Source organism: Chiloscyllium punctatum, chromosome 48, assembly GCF_047496795.1.
Source record: "Chiloscyllium punctatum isolate Juve2018m chromosome 48, sChiPun1.3, whole genome shotgun sequence".
Taxonomy (NCBI): Eukaryota; Metazoa; Chordata; class Chondrichthyes; order Orectolobiformes; family Hemiscylliidae; genus Chiloscyllium; species Chiloscyllium punctatum.
In genome coordinates, this window is record NC_092786.1 from 62,430,657 (window position 1) to 62,453,647 (window position 22,991).

Consider the following 22,991-nt stretch of genomic DNA (forward strand, 5'->3'; position numbering starts at 1 on the left):
ATTCCCTTCCAGTCTTCCAGGACCTCACCTGTGACTAATGATGATGCAAAAATATCAACCAGGGCCCCACAATTTCTTCTCTGGCCTCTTGCGGTGTTCTTGGATATATTTGGTCAGGGCCAGGACATTTATCCACCTTCATACATTCTAATACATCCACTATCTCTTCTATTATGATATGGATTGTCCCCAAGATATAACACCAACTTCCCCAAGTTCCCCTGTCATAGAGTCATAGAGATGTACAGTATGGAAGCAGACCCTTCGGTCCAACCCGTCCATGGCGACCAGATATCCCAACCCAATCTAATCCCACCTGCCAGCACCCGGCCCATATCCCTCCAAACCCTTCCTATTCATATACCCATCCAAATGCTTTTTAAGTGTTGCAATTGAACCAGCCTCCATCACTTCCTCTGGCAGCTCATTCCACACACATGCTACCCTCTGTGTGAAAAAGTTGCCCCTTAGGTCTCTTTTATATCTTTCCCCTCTCACCCTAAACCTATGCTGTCTAGTTCTGGACTCCCCCACCCCAGGGAAAAGACTTTGTCTATTTATCTTATCCATGCCTCTCATAATTTGTATAAACCTCTATAAGGTCACCCCTTAGCCTCCGATGTATTCATGTCTTTCTCCATGGTAAACACAGGCCAGAAATATTCATTGAGAACCTGGCATATCTCCAGTTGTTCTACACATACATGTCCACTTTGGTCTTTGAAGGGCCTATTATTTCTCTAGTTATTTTTCTGCCTTTAATTTACTTAAAGAACCTCTTTGGGTTCAATCTAATCTTCTCAGCCAAGGCTATCGCAGGCCCCCTTTTCACCCGCTAGATTTCCTTCTTCAGTAAATTTCTGTATCCCCTATATATCTGCAGGGATTCCCTTCATCCCAGCTGCTGTACCTGAGTCATACCTCCATCCTTTTTTTGGTCAAAGCCTCAATATCTCTCACATAATCTATTTTGTCCCTACTTATCAACCTTTTGGTACATTGTGCTAGTTTATAACACACTCTTAATAATCAGGATTACTTACTGTTAGCTGCAACATTATAAGATTCTTCTTATGATTAGAGTATGTCATTTTCAAATTTCAATTGTAAGATGATCTCAATTTCGCAGCGGATCTTGTACTATGACATTACCAATTAATCCAACATCATTGCGTAATACTAGATCTAAAATATATCTGTTCCAAATGTACTGCTCTGGAAAACTGTCAGAAAGTATTATGCAATCTCCTTTTCCAGCTCACCATTGCCAATTTAGTTGGCCTAATCCATGTAGTAATTAAAATTTCACCAGAACTATGACATTGCTTTTGTTACAGTTGCAATAATTTCCTGCTTGCTGCTGTGTCCATTGGTAGAAATACAGTTAGGTGTCTATAGACCACTCCCACTGGTGTACTCAAACTCTTGCTATTCCTAATATCTATTCATACTTTCTAATTGTCTGAGCCAAGATTCTTCCTCACTAATATTCTTACGTAAATCTTTATAGTCACTCGTATTTCTCCTCTTTGAGAAGGAAGCATCATCTGTGGCGACATAAGGATACAGTTAAGCCAAAAGAAACACTACAATTCTGTGAAGATCAGTGATAGGTCAGATAATGGTAGACTTCAGGAATCATCAAAGAAAGATGAACAGAGAAAGAAGTTAGAGTATGAGAGAACTTCAGGTCTAGTTTTATAAAAATGGAATTATGGCAAAAGATTTAAAATTAAATTTTAAGAATGAAGATAAAACTTCAAAAGGTAAAGGGTAACTAAAGTGCATGTTATTCCTTTAAAGAGAAAGAGGGCTGAATCTTGTCATATTTTCACTGTGTAATTTCTTTGAGTTCCATGGAAGTTTTCCTTGAGGCCTGGTGTGTTTTCTTGCGCTATTGCCCCAAACATGCCTCATTAATTGTTTACTGCTCAAATCTGGTGGTAGCAGGAATTCACCACTGTGATGTAGTCAGAACTTACCACTACCTGGAATAGGCCGTCATTACTTTAGCCATCACCATCTTGGAGGCCCAGTTACATGCCTGGTTAAGTGCTGGAATAGCTCTTCATCAACAAAGTAGTGGCACTGCAGCTAAAAGCCCACATTGCTCATGGCAAATTGATGGCATGGCAGACACTTCTTAACACGTACAACAACATTCTCTTACCACGATTACCGTGACTGTTGTCCATTAAAATACCTCCTGGACTGACTTCTCCCCACCCCCTCATCCAACTTTGAAGGACGACCCTAATGATTGACTGACAAGTTGCCAACTGCTCTCTTTAACTGATTGATATCTTGGAAGTCCCCTGACTGCTTGCACCGGACCTTCAGTGCTGGCACTCCCTGAACTGCAGTGGGATCAAACGCCTGACCATGACTGTCCGAGTGGCCAGCTGACTATTCCCAAACCCTTGGACTGTGTGTGGACGCTCCCCTTATCTGACTCCACTGGAGTCCATTGACTGAAAGCAGAAACCCTTCCTCCCTCAACATGAATGCGGACTATGCCCCACTGACTTTCAGATATGGCTGCTTGGTTGAAGAATGCCGCAAGGGCATCTGTGTTTGCTGTAAATGTGTGATTGAAATGGCACTGTACCATACAGCAAGATGCCTACCCTCTGCCACTGATCACTACCATCAAGCATGACAAGCTATCCCCTCTGAGTCTATGCAAAAGTGGGCGGCACGGTGGCACAGAGGTTAGCACTGCTGCCTCACAGCGTTAGAGACCCGGGTTCAGTTCCCGCCTCAGGCGACTGTGTGGAGTTTGCATGTTCTCCCCGTGTCTGCGTGGGTTTCCTCCGGGTGCTCCGGTTTCCTCCCACAGTCCAAAGATGTGCAGGGTCAGGTGAATTGGCCATGCTAGATTGCCCGTAGTGTTAGGTAAGGGGTAAATATAGGGGTATGGGTGGGTTGCGCTTCGGCGGGTCGGTGTGGACTTGTTGGGCCGAAGGGCCTGTTTCCACACTGTAAGTAATCTAAAAAACAGCATGTCAAGAGAGAAGTACTATGAGCCTTTAAGCTTCCGCTGTGACACCAACTCACTAAAAGTCACAGCAGGGCAAAGTGGGAGATGGTAAAGTGAGAGAGGGCAAGATGGGAGATGGGAAGGTTGGACGAGGCATGGAGGGATACTGTGAGCATGCAAGTATGCACTACATGAGTGAGAGAAGCCTGAGATGCAGCATGATCCACTCTTTGAGCCAGGTGCTTGACCTTCTATTCAATGTCCATGCAGTTGCAACACAATTGCCATTGCAATTTGAAGGGCAGCACTATAGTCAAGTAGTATACTGTCAGTGGATTGGAGATATGCCGTGATTGCATGGAGAGGCTGGCATATATTGGATATCAGCACCCATAGAGCTGTGGTACTTACAGCTGCTGACCTGAAGAGGGATATTGTTGCCAGGTGCAAGAGGGAGATTGAGAGGAGTAGGCAATGAGTTGGAGTTGCAAGGTACCTGTGCAGATGTCCATTTCAGGAATTCCTGTCTAGTTTCTGTCCATTCATGGTACAGGATATGCATGAAGTGAGATTCAGCTTTCCAAATGATAGATGAAAATCGAGAGATAAAAGAGAGAGAGCAATTTGAAGCAAACACCATCGCTAAGAAAGAGGTTCTGGGAAAACTATGATACCTAAAATTTGACAAATCAAACACAGACAAAGAACTGAACTCCAGTGATGTTCTACAGTCGGTGTCAAAGCCATATTTGACCGAGTATGGCACAAAGAACCCTAGCAAAACTGAAGTCACTGGGAATCTCTCACTACAGGGGTAAGTTTCCTAGGCCACATATTTTCTAACCAGAGGTGTTCAAAAGTGTTCTTACACTCCTCTGAAGCAGGTGGGACTCACATCTGGACCTCCTAGGCAGAGATAGGGACTTTACCACTGTACCACAGGACCAGTCATCTCAGCTGCCACATCAATGATTTTCCTTCTATTATAAGGTCAGAAATGTGGATGTTCACTGACAATTGCACAATGTTCAGCACCATTCATGACTCTTGTCACAATTCTGGTCTTTTTACAAGGTGACTCTGCCCTTGAGTTTTTTTTTCAGAGAGGGAATAATTGGCCAGGCTCCAACTAGGCTGGGTTTGAAAGGTTTATCGGGGCCCTTTTTGTTTACCCCTAACAGATAATGCCTCTGGTCTAAGGCTTCAATGTCTTTTAAAAAACGATATAATCAAGGGGGCTTGGCCAGCTCTCTAGCTGTGCAGTTCTGTTCAGTTCGGGGGTTAGTTGAGTCAGAGTCATGGTTGAAACTGGAAGCTCTCCCTCCACCTGCCCTTCTAACTTTGTAACTTATAAGCTTTTTATGTCATTTTTAATCTTTGCACTAAGAGGTCTGTTTATGGGGATTGTTGCAAGTATCTTTGGAACAGTATCATTAAGTCGAGTTTTTGGGTTAGGATAAGTTATCTGGTATTCTAGTTTCTGTTCTTTGTGTTTTATTCTGTAATTGTGTAAATAAATTCTGTTTTTTTAAAACGTGGCCGTCAGACCAGCTACTTCACTCTGAGAATATCCACTGTACACTTACCTGAAACAAATAGCAAAATTACGGTCTGATCTACCTGCTTAAAAATGTTTTAAGGAGTCTGGCCTGGTCCATAACACCCTTCAGATAAAGAAACTGACCTAGGTCATATGCAGTATGTTGAGGACAACATCCAAACTTCGGCTGTTAAATGGCAAATACATTGATGCTACTCAAACACCAGGGAATAACGATCTCAAACAAGACAGAATCTAACTATTCCCCAAACGACCACCAAGACTGAATCCCCTACAATCAAAATGCTGGGGCTTACCATTGAGCAAAACTTGAACTGGATTAGCCTTACAAATACTGTGACTACAAGAGCATGTCAGAGTCGGGAATTTTGAAGTGAGTAACTCACTTCCTGACTCCCAAAGCTTGTTCACCATCCATAAAGCACAAATCAGGAGTGCGATAGAATAGTCTCCATATATCTGGATGAGTGCAGCTCCAACAACACTCAAGAAGCACAATACTATCCAGGAGAAAAAACATATAGCTTGATTGGCAGCCCATCCACAACCTTCAACATTCAACATTCACTCCCTCCATCGCTGTTGCTCAGAAGCAGCAGCATGTACATCTACATGATGTACAGAACCAACTCAACCATACTGTTTCTATAGAACCTTCTAAACCTGCACTATCTTAGCAGAACAATGGTAACAGTTGATTGGGAACACCCCTCCAAACCACATACTGTCATTAATTGGAAATAGATTGCCACTGTTGAAGGTTAAAATTGCTGGAAATCCTTCCCTAACTCCCTATGGATTTCAGGTTTTCATAAAGACAGTTAACTACTATCATCTTAAGGACAAGAGACTTAAAAGGAGTGACTAGGAGAAAGTGAGGACTGCAGATGTTGGAGATCAGAGTTGAGAGTGTGGTTGCTGGAAAAGCACAGCAGATCAGGCAGCATCTGAGGAGTAGGAGAGTCAATATTTCGCGCATAAGCCCTTCATCAGGAATGAAGAGCTAATGTCGAAACATTGATTCTCCTGCTCCTTTTATACTTACTGACCTGCTGTGCTTTTCCAGTACCACACTCTTCGCTTAAAAGGAGTGATTGCAGATATACTAAAAACATAGATAATACTTTTCTAAAACTCCTTAGTTTCTGGAAGAGTTGCTTTAGTTGCAAAAGAGCAAGTATAACACCTTTCCTCAAGAAAGGATGGAGGCAAGAAACAGAAAAATAAAGGCTAGTTAGCATTATAAGTGTAGAAAAATTTCTATAAGTCATTATTAAGGAGAGTTTAGTAGTATTTTTTTAAAAAGTGCAATAGTAAAGTCAGCACAGTTTTAAGAAAGAGAAATCATGTTTGACTGATGTATGAAAATGCGCTTTGAAAGTAACATCAAGATGAATACAGGAAATCCTGTAGATGTGGCGTAACTGGATCTCCAAGAGGCATTTGATAAGATTATAGTGTTGGAGCATAAAGTATTAGCATGGATAAAGGGTTGGCAAGTGAACATAAGAGCATAAGAACGAGGAGCAGGCGTAGGCCACCTGGCCCCTTGACCCTGCTCTGCCATTCAATAAGAACGTGGCTGATCTTTTCGTGGACTCAGCTCCACTTACCCGTCCTCTCACCATAATCCTGAACTCCTTTACTGCTAAAAAAAAATCTACCTTAGCTTTAAAAACATTTATTGAGGATGCCTCAACTACTTCACTGGGCAGGAAATTCCATAGATTCACAACCTTCTGGGTGAAGTTCCTTCTCAATTCAGTCCTAAATCTGCTCCCCTAATTTTGAGGTTTTGCCCTTTTGTCTAGTTTCGTCTGCCAGTGGAAATATCCTCTCTACTTCTATCTCATCTATTCCTTTCATAATTCTTTTTATGTTTCCATAAGATCCCTCTCCTCTATCTCCTACATTCCAATGAATATAATCCCAGTCTACACAGTCTCTCTTCAAAAACCAACCCCCTCAACTCCAGAATCAACCTAGTGAATCTCCTCTGCATTCCCTCCAGTGCCAGTACATCCTTTCTCAAGTAAGGAGACCAAAACTGCATGTAGTACTCCAACATGCCAGCACCCTGTACAGCTCACCAGCACCCTGTACAGCTCACCAGCACCCTGTACAGCTCACCAGCGCCCTGTACAGCTCACCAGCACCCTGTACAGCTGCAACATAACCTTCCTGCTTTTCAACTCAATCCCTTTAGCAATGAAGAACAAAATTCCATTTGCGTTCTTAATTACTTATTGCACCTGCAGACTAACTTTCTGTGATTCATGCACAAGAATACCCAGGTCCCTCTGCAAAATAACAAGCCGCAATTTTTTACCATTCAAATAATAGTCCTTTTTATTGTTATTCATACTGAAATGGATGACTTCACATTTATTAACATTGTACTCCATCTGCCAGAACTTTGCCCACTCACTTAAACTATTTATGTCCTTCTGCAAAGTTTCATGGTCCTCTGCACACTTTGCTCTACCACTCATCTTAGTGTCATCCACCAACTTAAACACTACACAAGGTTCCCAACTACAAATCATCTATGCAAATTGTGAAAAAGTGCGGTCCTAACACTGATCCCTGAGACACACCACTAGTTACTGATTAGGAGAAAGTGAGAACTGCAGATGCTAGAGATCAGAGTTAAGAGTGTAGTACTGGAAAAGCACAGCAGGTTGGGCAGCATCCAAGGAGCAGGAGAATCGACGTTTCAATCCCCGATGAAGGGCTTATGCTCGAAATGTCGATTCTCCTGCTCCTTGGATCCTGCCTGACATGCTTTGCTTTTCCAGCACTGCACTCTCAACTAGTTTTTGATTACCAACCAGAAAAGCACTCATTTATCCCCACTCTTTGCTCCCTGTTAGTTAATCAATCCTCTATCCATACTAATACATTATATGTAATCACATGCATCTTTATCTTATGTAGCAGCCTTTTGTGCGGCATCTTGTCAAATGCCTTTTGGAAATCTAGATACACCACATCTACTGAGTCCCCATTGTCCACTGTGCTTGTAATGTCTTCATAGAATTCCAGTAGATTAGTTAAACATGATCTGCATTTCATGAATTCATACTGCATCTGCAGGATACTTCCTCTCCTGATGCCTTGCTATTTTTTCCTTGAAAACAGATTCAAGCATTTTCCCCACTACAGAAGTTAAGCTAACCGGTCTATAATTCCCCAGCTTTTGTCTTCCTCCTTTTTTAAAGAGTGGCATCACATTTGCTGTTTTTCAATTTGCTGGTCTGCCCTAGAGTCCAGTGAATTGTGGAAAATTACCAGAAGTTTATTTGCTATTTCTCGTTTAGTATCCTGGGCCAGGAGACTTGTCTACCTTTAGCTCCATTAGCTTTCCCAACACTACCTCTTTCGTAATAATGATTGTTTCCAGGTTTTCGCTTACCTTCATCTCTTTGTGGATTACTGGCATATTATTTGTGCTCTCCACTGTCAAGACTGACACAAAATGTTATGTTAGGATGAGACGTGAAGGCTCAGTTAGGGTGCTTGAGGGTTACAATTTAGCCAAGAAAAGACTAAAGAGACTACGAAGAACCAGGAGAGGACATGAGAGGTTGTTGGCAGGTAGGATCAAGGTAAACCCTAAAGCCTTCTATAGATATACCAGGAACCAGGAGAGAAAGGTTAAGGCCAATCAAGGAGAGCAGTGGGAAGTTGTGCATGGAGTCCGAGGAGATAGAGGAAGTGCTAAATGAATATTTTTCATCAGTATTCATAGTGGAAAAAGACAATGTTGTTGAGGAGGATGCTGAGATACAGGCTACTAAACTAGATGGGATTGATGTTTGCAAGGAGGAGATTATTAGTAATTCTGGAAAGTGTGAAAATAGATAAGTCCCCGGGCTGGATGGGATTTATCCTTGGATTCTCTTGGAAGCCAGGGAGGAGATTGCAGAGCCTTTGGTTTTGATGTTTATGTCGTCATTGTCAACAGGAATTGTGCCAGAAGACTGGAGGATAGCAAATGTTGTCCCCTTGTTCAAGAAGGGGAGAAGGGACAACCCTGTTATTATACACCAATGGGCCTTACTTCAGTTGTGGGTAAAGTGTTGGAAAAGGTTATGAGAGGTAGGATTTGTAATCATCCAGAGAAGAATAAGTTGAATAGGGATAGTCAACATAGTTTTGTGGAGGGTAGGTCATGCCTCACAAACCTTATTGAGTTCTTTGAGATGGTGACCAAACAGGTAGATGAGGGTAAAGTAGTTGATGTGGTGTATGTGGATTTCAGTAAGGCTTTTGATAAGGTTCCTCATGGTAGGCTATTGCACAAAATACAGAGGCACAGGATTGAGGGTGACTTAGCGGTTTGGATCAGAAATTGGCTGAAAGAAGACAGAGGGTGGTGGTTGATGGGAAATGCTCATCTTGGAGTTCATTTACTAGTGGTTGGGGCCACTGCTGTTCGTCATTTTTATAAATGACCTAGATGAGAGTATAGAAAGATGGGTTAGTAAATTTGTTGATGACATTAATGTTGGTGGAGTTGTGGATAGTGCCAAAAGATGTTGCAGGTTACAGAGGGACATAGATAAGCTGCAGAGTTGGGCTGAGAGGTGGCAAATGGATTTTAATGTGGTAAAGTATGGAAGGAGCAACAGGAATAAAGAATACTGAGCTAATGGTAAGATTCTTGGTAGTGTAGTTGAGCAGAGAGATTTCAGTGTCCATGTACATAGATCTGTAAAAGTTGCCACCTTGAAGGTTGATAGTGTTGTTAAGAACGCATACAGCTTTTATTGGTAGAGGAATTGAGTTTCAGAGTCATGCTGCTGCTGTACAAAACTCTGGTGCGGCCACACTTGGAGTATTATGTAGAGTTCTGGTCACTGCATTATAGGAAGCTTGTGGAAGCATTGGAAAGGGTGCAGAGGAGGTTTACTAGGATGTTGCTTGGTATGGAGGGAAGGTCTTACGAGGAAAGGCTGAGGGACTTGAGGCTGTTTTCGTTACAGAGAAAAAGATTGAGAGGTGACCTGATTCAGGCATATGAGATAATCAGAGGGTTAGATAGGGTGGACAGTGAGAGCCTTTTTCCTTAGATGGTGATGGCTAGCATGAGGGGACATGGCTTTAAATTGAGGGGTGATAGATATTGCACAGATGTCAGAGGTAGTTTCTTTACTCAGAGAGTAGTAGAGGTGTGGAACGCATTGCCTGCAACAGTAGTAGACTCACCAACTTAAGGGCATTTAAATGGTCATTGAATAAACAAATGGATGAAAATTGAATAGTGTAGGTTAGATGGGCTTCAGATTGATGGGTTGGCAAACATCGAGGGCCAAAGGGCCTGTGCTGCACTGTAATCTTCTATGTTCTATGTTCTAAAATACCTATTCAATACCTCGTCCATTTTCTCATATCCCATTACTAAATATCCCTTCTCATCCTGTAAAGGACCAATGTTTACCTTAGCCATTCTTTTTCATTTCATATATTTATAATAACTTTTGCTGTCTGTCTCTACATTCTGACCTAATTTACTCTCATAATCGATCTTACTTTTCTTTATGGCTCTTTTTATGATTTTCTGTTGAGTTTAAAGTTTTCCCAATCTTCTAATTTCATGCTAATTTTGGCTACTTTGTATGCCTTCTCTTTCAATTTGTTATCCTCCCTTATTTCCTTAGACACCCATGGCAGATTACCCCTTTTCTTACAATCCTTCCTTTTCACTGGTATATACTTTTGCTGAGCACTTTTAAAAACTTATTTGGAAGTCCTCCACTGTTCATCAACTGTCCCACCATAAAGTCTTTGTTTCCAGTCTATTTAAACCAAGTCCTCCCTCATTCTGTTGTCGACTTTGTTTAAGCACAGGACCTGGGTTTTGGATTGTATCTTCAAGCTTTCCACCTGTATTCTAAATTCAACCGTACTGAGATCGCTCCTTCCAAGAAGATCCCTGACTATGAGGTCATTAATTATTCCTGCCTCATTACACAGGACCAGATCTAGGATAGCTTGCTCCCTCATCGGTTCCCTTACATACTATTCGATGAAAACTATCATGGATACATTTAATGAACTCCTTCTCAAGGCTACCCTGACCAAGTTGGTTCGACCAATCGACATGTAAATTAAAATCCCCCATGATAATTGCCGTACCATTTTTACAGGCATTAGTTATTTATTTGGTTATTGACTGCCTCAATGTGATATTTTTGTTTGATTGCCTATAGACTACACTTCTCAGTGACCAGCAAGTGCAGAGGTTTGTTGCCGTTTGTTGATAAGCAAGTGTTGCTGCTGCTGTTTTTGCTGCTGATCTAAATGCATACCACTGAAGGCAAAGAAATGCAGTCATACATCTCTATTTAAAGTTTTCCTACTTTTCCATTACACAGGCTTCCTAGTGTGCTGTCCTTTCAGCTTGCCCTACTATGAATTTAGAATTTAGAACAGTTGAATTTAGAATTCTGTGTTAAAGAAATTAATTAATTTTAAATATTGCTAAAATATCCTGTCATATGGAGATTTCCTGTTAATTAATGAACACAATCAAGTTAAATTCACCCTGCTGACGACAGACGACCGCTGAGCCAAGCAGATAAGAAATTCGCCCCATGAGTCTGTGAGTCAGGGAATGCACATGTATATGAGGAGCCGAGACAGTTTCCTGTCTTTTAGACATTTCCAGATGTTATAACCTTTGTTTCTGGTTGCTCAAGGGTGTGGGTTATTTCCAACACAGCCAGCTGTGAAATTTTATTTGGGGATTTAATTATTTCCATCTGGGTTGACCTTGTGCTTTGTTATAGCATTTACGTTAAACAGGATTATGAAAAATATACTGAAAACTGTATGTTTTAGTTTTTGATTGTGACAATTCAAATGCCATTGCCACTTCTCATGAAAAGGCCTTGCACTTGGCCAAGCATACAGGGCGGGACAATTGATCACTTCCCTGTATAAAGCAGTAGTTCCTTTAAATGTACTTCAAATGGGGAAAGACTGCAGAAAGCTGCAGCATAGAGCGATTTGGATGCTCTCATGCATAAATCACAAAAATCTAGTGTTACATAGTTGTGTAGTGTTGCCCCTTTTCTTTTCAGGTGACCCAGTGCAGGAGGTGGACAGGCATTTGGGACCAACTGTGGAGCTGAGAGAAGGTATGATAAAGGATTCCCTATTCTAGATTACCCTCCATCTACCTTGTGTTTTATTTCTTGTTCCAGTGGATTACAAACATAACAACTGGTGTTAAGCGTTGCACCCGGTCACAAACTGTATGCAAGTGACCTTTATTTCTGTTGGGAGGACAAACATCACTCATACTTCAAACATAGCACACAGGATTGTGGAGGTAATATCAAGAAGTGGCTGCGAGGGGACTCGGACTGTGGGTGAGTGGTACACACATGGGGAGCAGGCCAAGAATGGCATCACGAGGGGCTTGGGTCACAGCCAGCGACTGAACTGGAGAGCACTCACCTAGGAGCTTATTGAAGTTGTTGCGGAGATTGGTTGTGAGGGGACTTCCGCAGCAGGCAATACAGGGAAGAATGGCATCCTAATATAGTCTGTGAGGGAGCAGCCAATGCAGAAAATGTTCATCGAAGGATGTGGGCTGTGAAATGCTACCAGACTTGAGTAGTGGAAAAATTTCTCACTGGCAGAAAAACAAAATGACAGACCAATTTGAAGTGATGGGACCTTTGGTTGAAGAGATAGGATGTTGGACACTGTACACCAAATGTTTTAGTGTGTATTTAAAGGTAAATAAAATGGCTGAAGACATTATGTTACCAGTTTTCTTAAGTACAATTGGGAGCAAGACCTTCACAATTCGAGGTAGTCTCGAGGTGCAGAGAAACCTGCAGAGAAGACCTACCAAGAAATGTGCAAAGTGTTGTGTACCAAAGCCACTGATGATTGCAGAACATTTCTGTTTTTATAAATAGCTACGGTATGAAGGCATCTATTTATGGCTACCTTAAATAGGTTAGCAGAGCATTGCGAATTAGAGGGTTCCTCTAATGTGTCTTCTGGGACCATTTAGTTTATGACCTTTAACAGGGGGCCACCCAGCAGAAACTACGAACAAGGAGAGACTTGGATTTCAAGGCATATTGCTACCTTTATGGAGTTGGCTACCAGCAAAGCAACAGTAGAAGCGTGGTAGAGTGTGGTACTAACTGTAGATGTTTCAGGATGGTGGCAGCAGATTGGCAGCATTCAGACTACTGAGTCAGGTACTTGTACACTTCTGTCTAGTGTTCTTTTCTTTAATTTTATTTCTTTTTATTTCTGTTTACCTTTGCCTTTTACTTTTGCTTTATTTCCTTTAAAGTCTTTTCTGTTACGTTTCCACCTCGGTCGCAGTGGCATTGATGACAGCATCAGCTAGAGTGGACCCTGCGTGGAATGATGGATATAGATAGTGGCACAGGCCTGGATAGTAGTGAGACAGAGTAAGCTACAAAGGAGAAGACAGCTGACGGCATCAGTAACACCAGGATGAGGTGAACATGACTCCACCCCAGTCCAAGCAAGGAGCAGGTCCCAGGCTTAATTCCACAGTCTAGACTTGCGGGCTGAACTGAGGCTATAGGTCTGCAGCTAGGCCCAGGTGCCTGACAGCGGAAATGGCAATGGCAGCAAGTTTGGTCCCCATGTAGGGCCCTGCAGAGCATTTGAAAAACTTAGAATAAATCCTGAAAAAGGTTGCAGGAGTATGACATACAAGTGAAGAGGGAGAAATACAAGCTTTTAGAGTACCTGGCCACGTAATCAGTGGTGAGGGTTTACACAAGGCATCCAAGAAGGTGGAGGCTAACATGAAGGCCCGTAGACTGGAGAACGTGTCTCGTCTGAGACCATGCTTGGGCCTTATAAATGACTGTGTGCCAAGTTCATGTCTCATCTGGCAACCAGGCTGATCGGCCCTGAAGAAGGGTTACACTCAAAACGTCAACTTCTCCGCCTCTTGATGCTGCCTGGCTTGCTGTGTTGTTCTAGCCTCCTGCCTGTCTAGATCATCAGTGGTGGCAACATGCCTGCAGAGATGGGTACTGGCTCCGTCAGCCTACTCATGTGAAATCAGATACTGACAAGTGGAGAAGCACGGCAATACAGATGCTTTGTTAAAACTACCAAGAGGAGTAAGAATCTTCCTGACTGAAACCTGAAAATTGTATTTTTCCCAGGATGACAGGGTATTGATATCAGTGAGTCAGGTGTGGAGAGGGAGAACCTGTCATGAAAACACTCATAATTATACAGAATTATCTATATCAGATGGGTGTTTAAGTGGGGAGTGAAAGTTCACATTCCTGTCAAGTTAAGGGGAAAGACCAAGTCCAGCAAGATGTGACAATGCTGCTCCTTTGACAAAGATATTCTGTCCTTGCTGTTGTCTTTGAGAGGGGTCGTAAATGCATAGATTCCAATGAGTCTGGTTTGTATGGGTCTTAGGGTCAATTTGATTTTAGCTAACAGATACTGTCTCAGGCAAAAAAGCTGTCAAGCTTTTAAAAAAAAACACTTGTACAATGAAAAGGGAGTGGCTAGTTCTCCCAGCTCCAAGAAATAGCTCCATGTGAACATTTCCCTCTGACATCTCTCCTGTAAGAACCTGTGATTGATTTTATCTCATTTGCCAAGGGGGTTTTTATAGGGATGTTGCAAGTATTTGGAACAGCATCATGAAGTTGCGATAGAGTCAATTAGGTTTTCAAATAGTTTTGTTATTCTAAATTCAGTTTTCTTTTGTTCATGTGTATAATAAATTCTGTTTTGTTTGAAATGGAGTAGTTGGGTCAGCTGCATCACTCCTGAAATATCTGTTTAATCAGGTGTAAAATGGTCAGAAAAGTTAGGGTCTGGGCTATCTTCTCGAAGTGTTCTGAGGGGTTCTGGGCTGGTCCATAAGAAAGGGTCCCCCCTCCATGGTGCGAATGAAAGAAATAGCCAGGAGCGACTTTTGGTGGTCATATGTGGACTCTCACATCAAGGAGAAAGTGGATTATTTGAATCCTGCAAATTAGTAAGGAAGGCTCCATTGTGGCATCCTTTCATCTATGGGAATGGTCTCAAATCATCGTGGCAGTGAATTCGCATCTATTTCACAGGACTGGTAGGATGGATGTTATTCACGGTTGTGGATGATGTCTGTCTATTTTAATGCAAGAAGTATCAGGAATAAGGATGATGAACTTAGAACATGGATCAGTACTTGGAACAATGATGTTGTGGCCATTACATAGACTTGGATATCACAGGCAGAAATGGTTGTTGGATGTTCCACGTTTAGATGTTTCAAAAAGATTAGTGGGGGAGGTAAGTGGGATGGGGGAGTGGCATTGCTAATCAGGGATGGTATCACAGCTGCAGAAAAGGAGGTCATAGAGGAGGGTTTGTCTACAGAGTCAGTATGGGTGGAAATCAGTAACAAGAAAGGAGCAGTCATTTTATTGGGATTTTTCCACAGACTCCTTTGAATAGCAACAGAGACATGGAGGAGCAGATTTGGAGGCAGATTTTGAAAAGGTGTAGAAGTAACAGGGTTGTTGTCATGGGTGACTTTAACTTCCCTAATATTGATTGGAACCTCCTTAGTTCAAATAGTTTGGATGGAGCAGTTTTTGTCAGGTGTGACCAGGAAGGGTTCCTGACTTGATACATAATAAGACCGATGAGGGAAGGCCATGTTGGATTTGGTGCTTGGGAACCAACCACTTGGGGGAAAGTGTTTAATTGGGGGAGGGGAAATTACAATACTATTAAGCAGGAACTGGGGAGCCTAAATTCTGAACAGATGTTCTCAGTGATATGCACGATAGAAATGTGGAGGTTGTTTCGGGAGCACTTGCTGATAGTGCTGGATAAGTTTCTCCCACTGAGGCAAGGAAGGGATGGTAGAGTGAAGGAACCTTGGATAACAAGGGATATGGAACATCTAGACAAGACTAAGAAGGAAGCTTACTTACGTTTGACGAGGCAAGGATCAGACAGGGCTCTAGAGGTTTGCAAGATAGTCAGGAAGATAATGAAGAATGGACTTAGGAGAGCCAGAAGGAGGCACCTAAAAGCTTTAGCAGTATGATTAAGGAAAACCCTTAGGCATACTACACTTATGTGAGGAACAAGAGTAGGGCCGATCAGGGATCGTGGAGGGAACTGGGGTCAGAGAAGTTAGGGAAGGTCCCTAATGAATTCTTTGCTTTAGTATTCACTGCTGAGAGGAACCTTGAAATCTGTGAGAACAATGTGAAACAAACTGATAAGCTCAAACACCTTGATATTAAAAAGGAGGATATGTTGAAAGGTTTGAAAAACAGAAGAATAGATAAGTCCCCTAGGCTAGACAGGATATACCCAAGGTTACAACGGCAAGTAAGGGAAGAGATTACTGTGTCTTTGGTAGTGATCTTTGCATCCTCATTGTCCACTGAAGAAGTACCAAATGATTAAAGGGTGGCAAATGTTATTCCCTTGTTCAAGACCGGGAATGGGGATAAACCTGGTAACCAAAGACTAGTCAGTCTTATATCTGTGGTGGGAAAATTATTGGAGATGATTCTGAGAGATAGGATTTATGATTACGTGGAAAACCATAGTTTGATTAGAGATAGTCAACATGGCTTTGTGAGGGTCAAGTCTCAAAACCTTATTGAATTCTTTGAGGATGTGACAAAACACATGGATGAAAGTAGAGCAGTGGATGTGGTGTACATGGATTTTAGCAAGGCATTTGATAAGGATCCCTATGGTAGGCTCATTCGGAAAGTAAGGAGGCATGGGATACAGGGAAACCTGTCTGTCTGAATACAGAATTGGCTGATCCATAGAAGACAAACAGGGTAGTTGTAGATGAAAAGCATTCAGCCTAGAGCGCGGTAACCTGTGGTGTTTCACAGGGATCAGTTTTGGGATCTCTGCTCTTTATGATTTTTACAAATGACTTGGATGAGGAAGTGGACGGTATAGTGTTGAGGGCTATTGTAGGTTGCAACGGGACATTGACAGGATGCAGAGCTAGGCTGATAAGTGGCAGATGGAGTTCAACCTGGAAAAGTGTGAAGTGATTCATTTTGGAAGGTTGAATTTGAATACAGAATATAGCATGAAAGGCAGGATTCTTGGCAGTGTGGAGGAACAGAGGCATCTTGGGTTCCATGTCCGTAGATCCCTCAAAGTTACTACCCACGTTGATAGGGCTGTTAAGGTGTGCAGTGTGTTGGCTTTCATTGTGTTTAAGAGCTGTGAGGTTATGCTACAGCCCTATAGAGCCCTGGTTAGACCACATTGGAATATTGTGTTCAGTTCTGGTCGCCTCACTATAGGAAGGATGTGGAAGCTTTAGAGTGGGTGCAGAGGAGATTTACCAGGATGCTGTCCTGTCTGGAGGGCACGTCTTATGAAGAAAGGTTGAGGGAGCTAGGGCTTTTCACATTGCAGCGAAGAAGGGTGAGAGGTGACTTGATAGAGGTGTACAAGATGTTAAGAGGCATAGTTAGAGTGAATAGTCAGAGACTTCTTCCCAGAGCAAAAATGGCGATCACAAGGGGGCATAATTTTAAGGTGATTGGAGAAAGGTTTAGAGGAGATGTCAGAAGTAGGTTCTTTACACAGAGAGTGGTGGGTATTTGGAATGCACTGCCAGCAGCTGTAGTGTAGTCAGATACATTAGGGCCATTTAAGCGACTCTTGGATAATGGTAAAATGAAGGGTATGTAAGTTAGTCTGATCTTAGTGTAGATTAAAAAGTTAGTATAACATCAAAGGCCAAAGGGCCTGTACTGTACTGTGCTGTGCTGTTCTATGTTCTATTTAGTGATGTTCTCATGCATACAGAGAGCAGCCAGGATGATAGAATTTGCTGCAATGGGATGGTTCCGATATGTGTAAGGTGCAATAACTTGTATAAGTATTGGTGTGGAATGCCCTAGGAGCTGACAGCTTTCTTTGTGAACTGTGAATAAAAGAAGAAATGCTCCAAATTTGTGCTTGACATTCCGGTACCTCATAATGACTATTGCATTCTAGACCATTCAAATCTGAAGTTTCTCATGCTACTTGTCAGTAGCAGGCTGGTTGCTAGAAGATAAGAGCAAACTCCAGAAGACTTAACTTGTAACATCAGTGAGGAATCTTCAGACTTCTTCAAGGAAAAGTGCAATGCTGAAGGTTCCTCCACAAGAGTCAACATTGAGCAGGTGATGCGTCTGTTCAGATGAGATTCAGACGCTGTATAGCTCTGTCAGTGCACAGTGTTACTTCCAGAAACAGTATCCTAAACAGCATTATGTGCTGAACACTCCACAACCTCTCAAAACAGGGAGCGATGACTCCGGAAAGTAAGAGATGGAGGAAAAACATGCCTTCTCTGATATACAAAGATGAGTTGATGATTGTGGTATGGACCAGGAAGCTGCTCAGAGACAGAAAAAAGGCCAGGGCAATGTCAGGGAGTTCGAACACAGGTGTCAGGGGTCGGGTCAGTTGGTATTCAGGGGCTGCTTATTGAGGAGGTTTGGGGTGAATACAGTCATGGGCATTAGTCCATTGATCATTCAGGATGGTGCAAAGGGGCTTTTAGGGGCAGCAAGGGCAAGGACGGTGGGGTTTCACTGTCAAAATGGATGTGGGAGTGGAGGCTGATGGGGAAGCAGTGGCGTTTGTAAAGGTGGGGACAAGAACATTAAAGTAATGAGTTATAGTGAATGGAAGAGGGATTTGCTGAATAGCACATGGAACCCATTAGAAGAGTCTTATTGGTGACGAACCTCGTGACTTCCACGGGGAGACCTCAGAGGCTCAGGACAGGCATCATTAGGGTGTAACATCAGGTCTCAGAGGGCAGGAAAGGTGAAGGGTTACTGAGCCTGAAATGTTAACTCTGCTTTCACTCAACAGATGCTGCCAGACCTGTTGAGTTTTTTTGGGCAATTTCTGTTTTTGTTTCAGTTAGAGGCAAAGTTCAGTGTGGTGCACCTTCACATGAAGGGGATCAATGGAAATTTAGGTTTGGGGTAATGCGAGATAAAAAGAGACATAGAGGCCCTGGAGGTGGGGAATAATTGGTGACCAGGGTGAGCCCTACCATCACTTGCCCCTATTACATTGTGCGATGCAACTGGAAAATAGTTGAGACAATGCCCAGGGTCAGGACGAAAAAGTAGGATCCATGTCAGCTGGACAGTAGAACGGTGAAGGGCCAAATGCATGAAGCAGGTATGTGCAAACTCCAGCTACATTTAATTTGCAATTACTTAATTGTCCATTGGCAAAGCACGCAGAGTGAACATGCTTAGGGTCGAATGCTGGTGAAAGGCAACTTGTACAATGCCATTGTTCCTTGCCACTTGAATACTGGCATCTCAATGACACTGGGGTAGCAACAATGACTTTAAAAGATGACAATGCTGCTCAAAGCCAAACAATTAATCACATAATGTACAAGGATGCTGTGGGAGGCAGAGACCATCACTTTGTTATCTATTCTGTAAGTTTAATCCTTCAAATTCTCATTATATTCAGGACAGTCCATAGTTAATGTGGGACTGATGTGGAAAGGAGATTGGAGCACAGTGAAACAGCTATAATGTGCTCGTCACTCAGCCATACAGCACCGACACCAGGTTGATGCATGTGCTGCGGTCCAGGCAGTAGGATTCAGAACCCAGGTGCAAGGAGCCATCACTGCACAGACATGGCACTGAGAATACAATATCTCGACATTGCAAAACTCATCAACAGGAAAGGGGTTCCATAAGGTCAAGTTGAGGTGATCCGTGATCACACTACCCTGGCATCTACCACAGCTCCTACATCCCAGAGCAGGCTCACATACCTGGTGCGTTTGAGGGTCTGGGCCCTTACAGGGCTGGTTATTTGATGACAATGGCTTTCTATTGTGACTCTGGCTCATGAGACCATTGTGCACCCTGACTTATGTGGAGTGCAGATACAATACAGATGATGGGGCTGCTGAAGGTATGGTTCTGCTGCTTGGACTGGTCTGGGAGGGTTCCTCCAGTAAACTTCAAACAAAGTATGCTGCATCACCCTTGCGTGTGGTGTGCTGCTCAGTTGGAACAGGCAATGGGGAGATGTGACTGATGCTGAGGATCTGTGGAACAGGAGGATGACAAAGACGTTCAAGATTTTTTTAGATTAGATTACATTACAGTGTGGAAACAGGCCCCTCGGCTCAACAAGTCCACACCAACCCGCCGAAGTGTAACCCACTCATACCCCTACATTTACCCCTTTACCTAACACTATGGGCAATTTAGCATGGCCAATTCACCTGACCTGCACATCTTTGGACTGTGGGAGGAAACCGAAGCACCCGGAGGAAACCCACGCAGACACGGGGAGAACGTGCAAACTCCACACAGTCAGTCATCTGAGGCGGGAATTGAACCCGGGTCTCTGGCGCTGTGAGGCAATAGTACTAACCACTGTGCCAGCGTGCCACGTGGGGGATGAAGAAGCTGTCCTTGTCTATGACAGAGCTTAGTCCTATCTGGCCAACACGACTTGGTTCCAGTCGGTGAGAGCTGGGTGCAGAAGACCATCATGGAATGTCACTAGTGAAGAACAAGGTCAAATTGGCAACAATTTTCAGTGCGCACTCCCAAAGGTGCCACACTCAAAGAATGCTAACCTTTTGGCAGCCATCTGGTGAGTGGCGAAATGTTTCAGAATCTCTCAATTGTGAGGCAGAAGAGGAGACATTTGGCCCATCATGCCTGCATCAGTCTCCTGTCTTTCCCCCTTATACTGCAAACTATTTCTATCTAAATAATCATCCATAGTCCTCTTTAATGTCTCAATTGAACTTGCCTCCTTACTATATTTCCAGGTAATGTATTCTAAACTACTCACTAAGTGAAAATGGTTTTTATCACATCACCTTTGCTTCATCTGTACATCACTGTAACCTACGGTCTGTCCTTCCTTTCTTTTATGAGCAGGAACATCTATACCTACCCTATCCAGCTGGCTCGTGATTTTCAAAACCTCTATCAAATCTGGCAGCCTTCTTTCCAAGAAGAACAATCCCAACTTCTCCAATCTATCCTCATAAATGGAATTTCACATTCCTGGAGCAATTCTTGTAAGCCATTTAGAGTCATAGGGATGTACAGCATGGAAACAGACCCTTCTGTCCAACCCATCCATACCGACCAGATATTCCAACCCTATCTAGTCCCACCTGCCAGCACCCAGCCCATCTCCCTTCAAATCCTTCTTATTCATATACCGATCCAAATGCCTTTCAAATGTTGCAATTGTACTAGCCTCCACCACTTCCTCTGGCAGCTCATTCCATACGCGTACCACCTTCTGTGTGAAAAGGTTGCCCCTTAGGTCTCTTTTATATGTTTCTCCTCTCACCGTAAACCTATGCCCTCTATTTCTGGACTCCCCAACCCCAGGGAAAAGACTTTGTCTATTTATCCTATCCATGCCCCTCATATTTTGAAAACCTCTATAAGGTCACCCCTCAGCCTCCGCTCCAGGGAAAAACAGCCTCAGCCTGTTCAGCCTCTCCCTATAGCCCAAATCCTCCAACCCTGGCATCATCCTTGTAAATCTTTTATGAACCCTTTCAAGTTTCACAACATCTTTCCAATAGGAAGGAGACCAGAATTGCATGCAACATTCCAAAAGTGGCCGAACCAATGTCCTGTACGGCCGCAACATGACCTCCCAACTTCTGTACTCAATAGTCTGACCAATAAAGGAAAGCATATTAAATGCCTTCTTTGCTATCCTGTCTACCTGCGACTCCACTTTCAAGGAACTATGAACCTGCACTCCAAGATCTCTTTGTTCAGCAACAGTCCCTAGTGCTTATCTGCATTGAACTGCATTTGCCAATCCTCAGCCCACTTCCCCATCTGATCAAGATCCCTCTGCATTCTTTGATAACCTTCCTTGCTATCAACAATAGTTCCTAATTTTGAATCATTTGCAAACTTTCTAATCATACCTTGTACATCACATCTAGATCACTTATGTAAACTAAAAATGACAAAGATCCCAGCACCCACCTCTGTGGCACACTACTAGTCACAGGCCTCCAGTCCAAGAAACAACCTTCAACCATCACTTTCTGTTTCCTACTCATCTCTGGAATCAATCTAGTGAATGTCTTCTGAGCTGTCTCCAATGCACCTACATCCCTTCTCAAGGGAACCAAACTTGTATGTGGGATTCCAGGTGCTGTCTAATTAATGCTTTGTTTAGTTGTAGTTGCACTTCTCTACTTTTATACTCTATTCCTTTAGCAATAAATGCCAAAATTCCATTTGCCTTTCTTGGTTGCCTTAATAAAGTGCACAATGCTTTATTAATAGGGACATACATACAAGAGCACAGAGGTGATGTTGAACTTGTATAAGATACTTGTTAGACCTCTGAAGTTTTTTATACAGTCTGGGTGCCTCATTACAGGAAGGATGTGAATGTATTGGAGACAGTGTAGAAGCATTTTGAGAAAGCAAATCTTAGCAGGACTTATACACTTGATGGTAAGATAAACTATGAACAAGAGGTTTTGTTTCCCATTCTCATTTGGAGAGCTTGTGCAGAAACGGTGGGTTAAATATCCTCCCGTGATTCTGAAATGAATCTGTGCTGATAAACAGGATTGCTGAATGGCCTTCTTTGAGATCTTAGAGACATCATCCTCAGAGGTGGTTGTGTTGGTGACTGAAGGGTTCTGGGGGAATACTATCTCCTCCTATTTTTCTTTTGCTATTTGCTAGTATTCAGAGCGGATAATAGAAAGAGTCAGCTGCTGGACCCATGCATTGATTTATTTAAACAAATTACCACATTGTCTACATATTTGATAACAGCACAATGCAGATATACTTATTAGCTTTCCGTGAGAGTCTTACCTTTCCATAGTTACACTCCTGCCCTGCCAGTTCTGCGACTTACTCTTCAAAAGGGGCAACGTCACAAATATCAGGCACCCTTTCACTGGTCTCGGAGACTCCCTGTCCAGTTAAAGGCATTCTCTGTTTGTTTGCAGAAAAGAAATCAAGGATTGAGTGTCTGAACAATGGGTGCGTGAACAGTCTTGTTAGGTAATGGACAGGTGTCCAGTAAGTAACTAGAAAATGCACTGCTCAGAAGCTTTTATTTAATTCACTCATAGGTTGTGGACCTTGCTGGCTGGCCAGAATTTATTGCCCTTGAAGTGAATGGCTTGCTAGACCATTTCACTGGGCAGTTAAGAGTCAACCATATTGCTGTGGCTTTGGAGTCATATTTAGGCCAGACCAGGTGAGGATGACAGATTTCCTTCCCTGAAGGACATTAGTGAGCCAGATAGGTTTTTCTGATCAGTGGCAATGGTTTCATGGTCATCAGTAGATTTTTAATTCCAGATTTTAAAAAAAATTCAAATTCCACCATCTGCCGTGGTGGGATTCAAACCCGGGTCACAAG

General features: G+C 42.8%; 1 protein-coding gene across 2 annotated transcripts in view; it reads left to right on the top strand.

The window, feature by feature from the left end:
- Nucleotides 1–22,991, top strand: part of mtfmt (mitochondrial methionyl-tRNA formyltransferase) — a 153,823-nt gene that overhangs the window by 128,394 nt on the left and 2,438 nt on the right. For both annotated transcript variants that reach the window (XR_011955973.1, XM_072565467.1), the window contains exon 8: nt 11,630–11,686. Coding sequence is in view for 1 of the 2 variants with exons in the window: in XM_072565467.1 (XP_072421568.1) it covers nt 11,630–11,686 (57 nt within the window). In the remaining variant the exon portion in view is untranslated. The remainder of the gene's footprint in view (nt 1–11,629; nt 11,687–22,991) is intronic.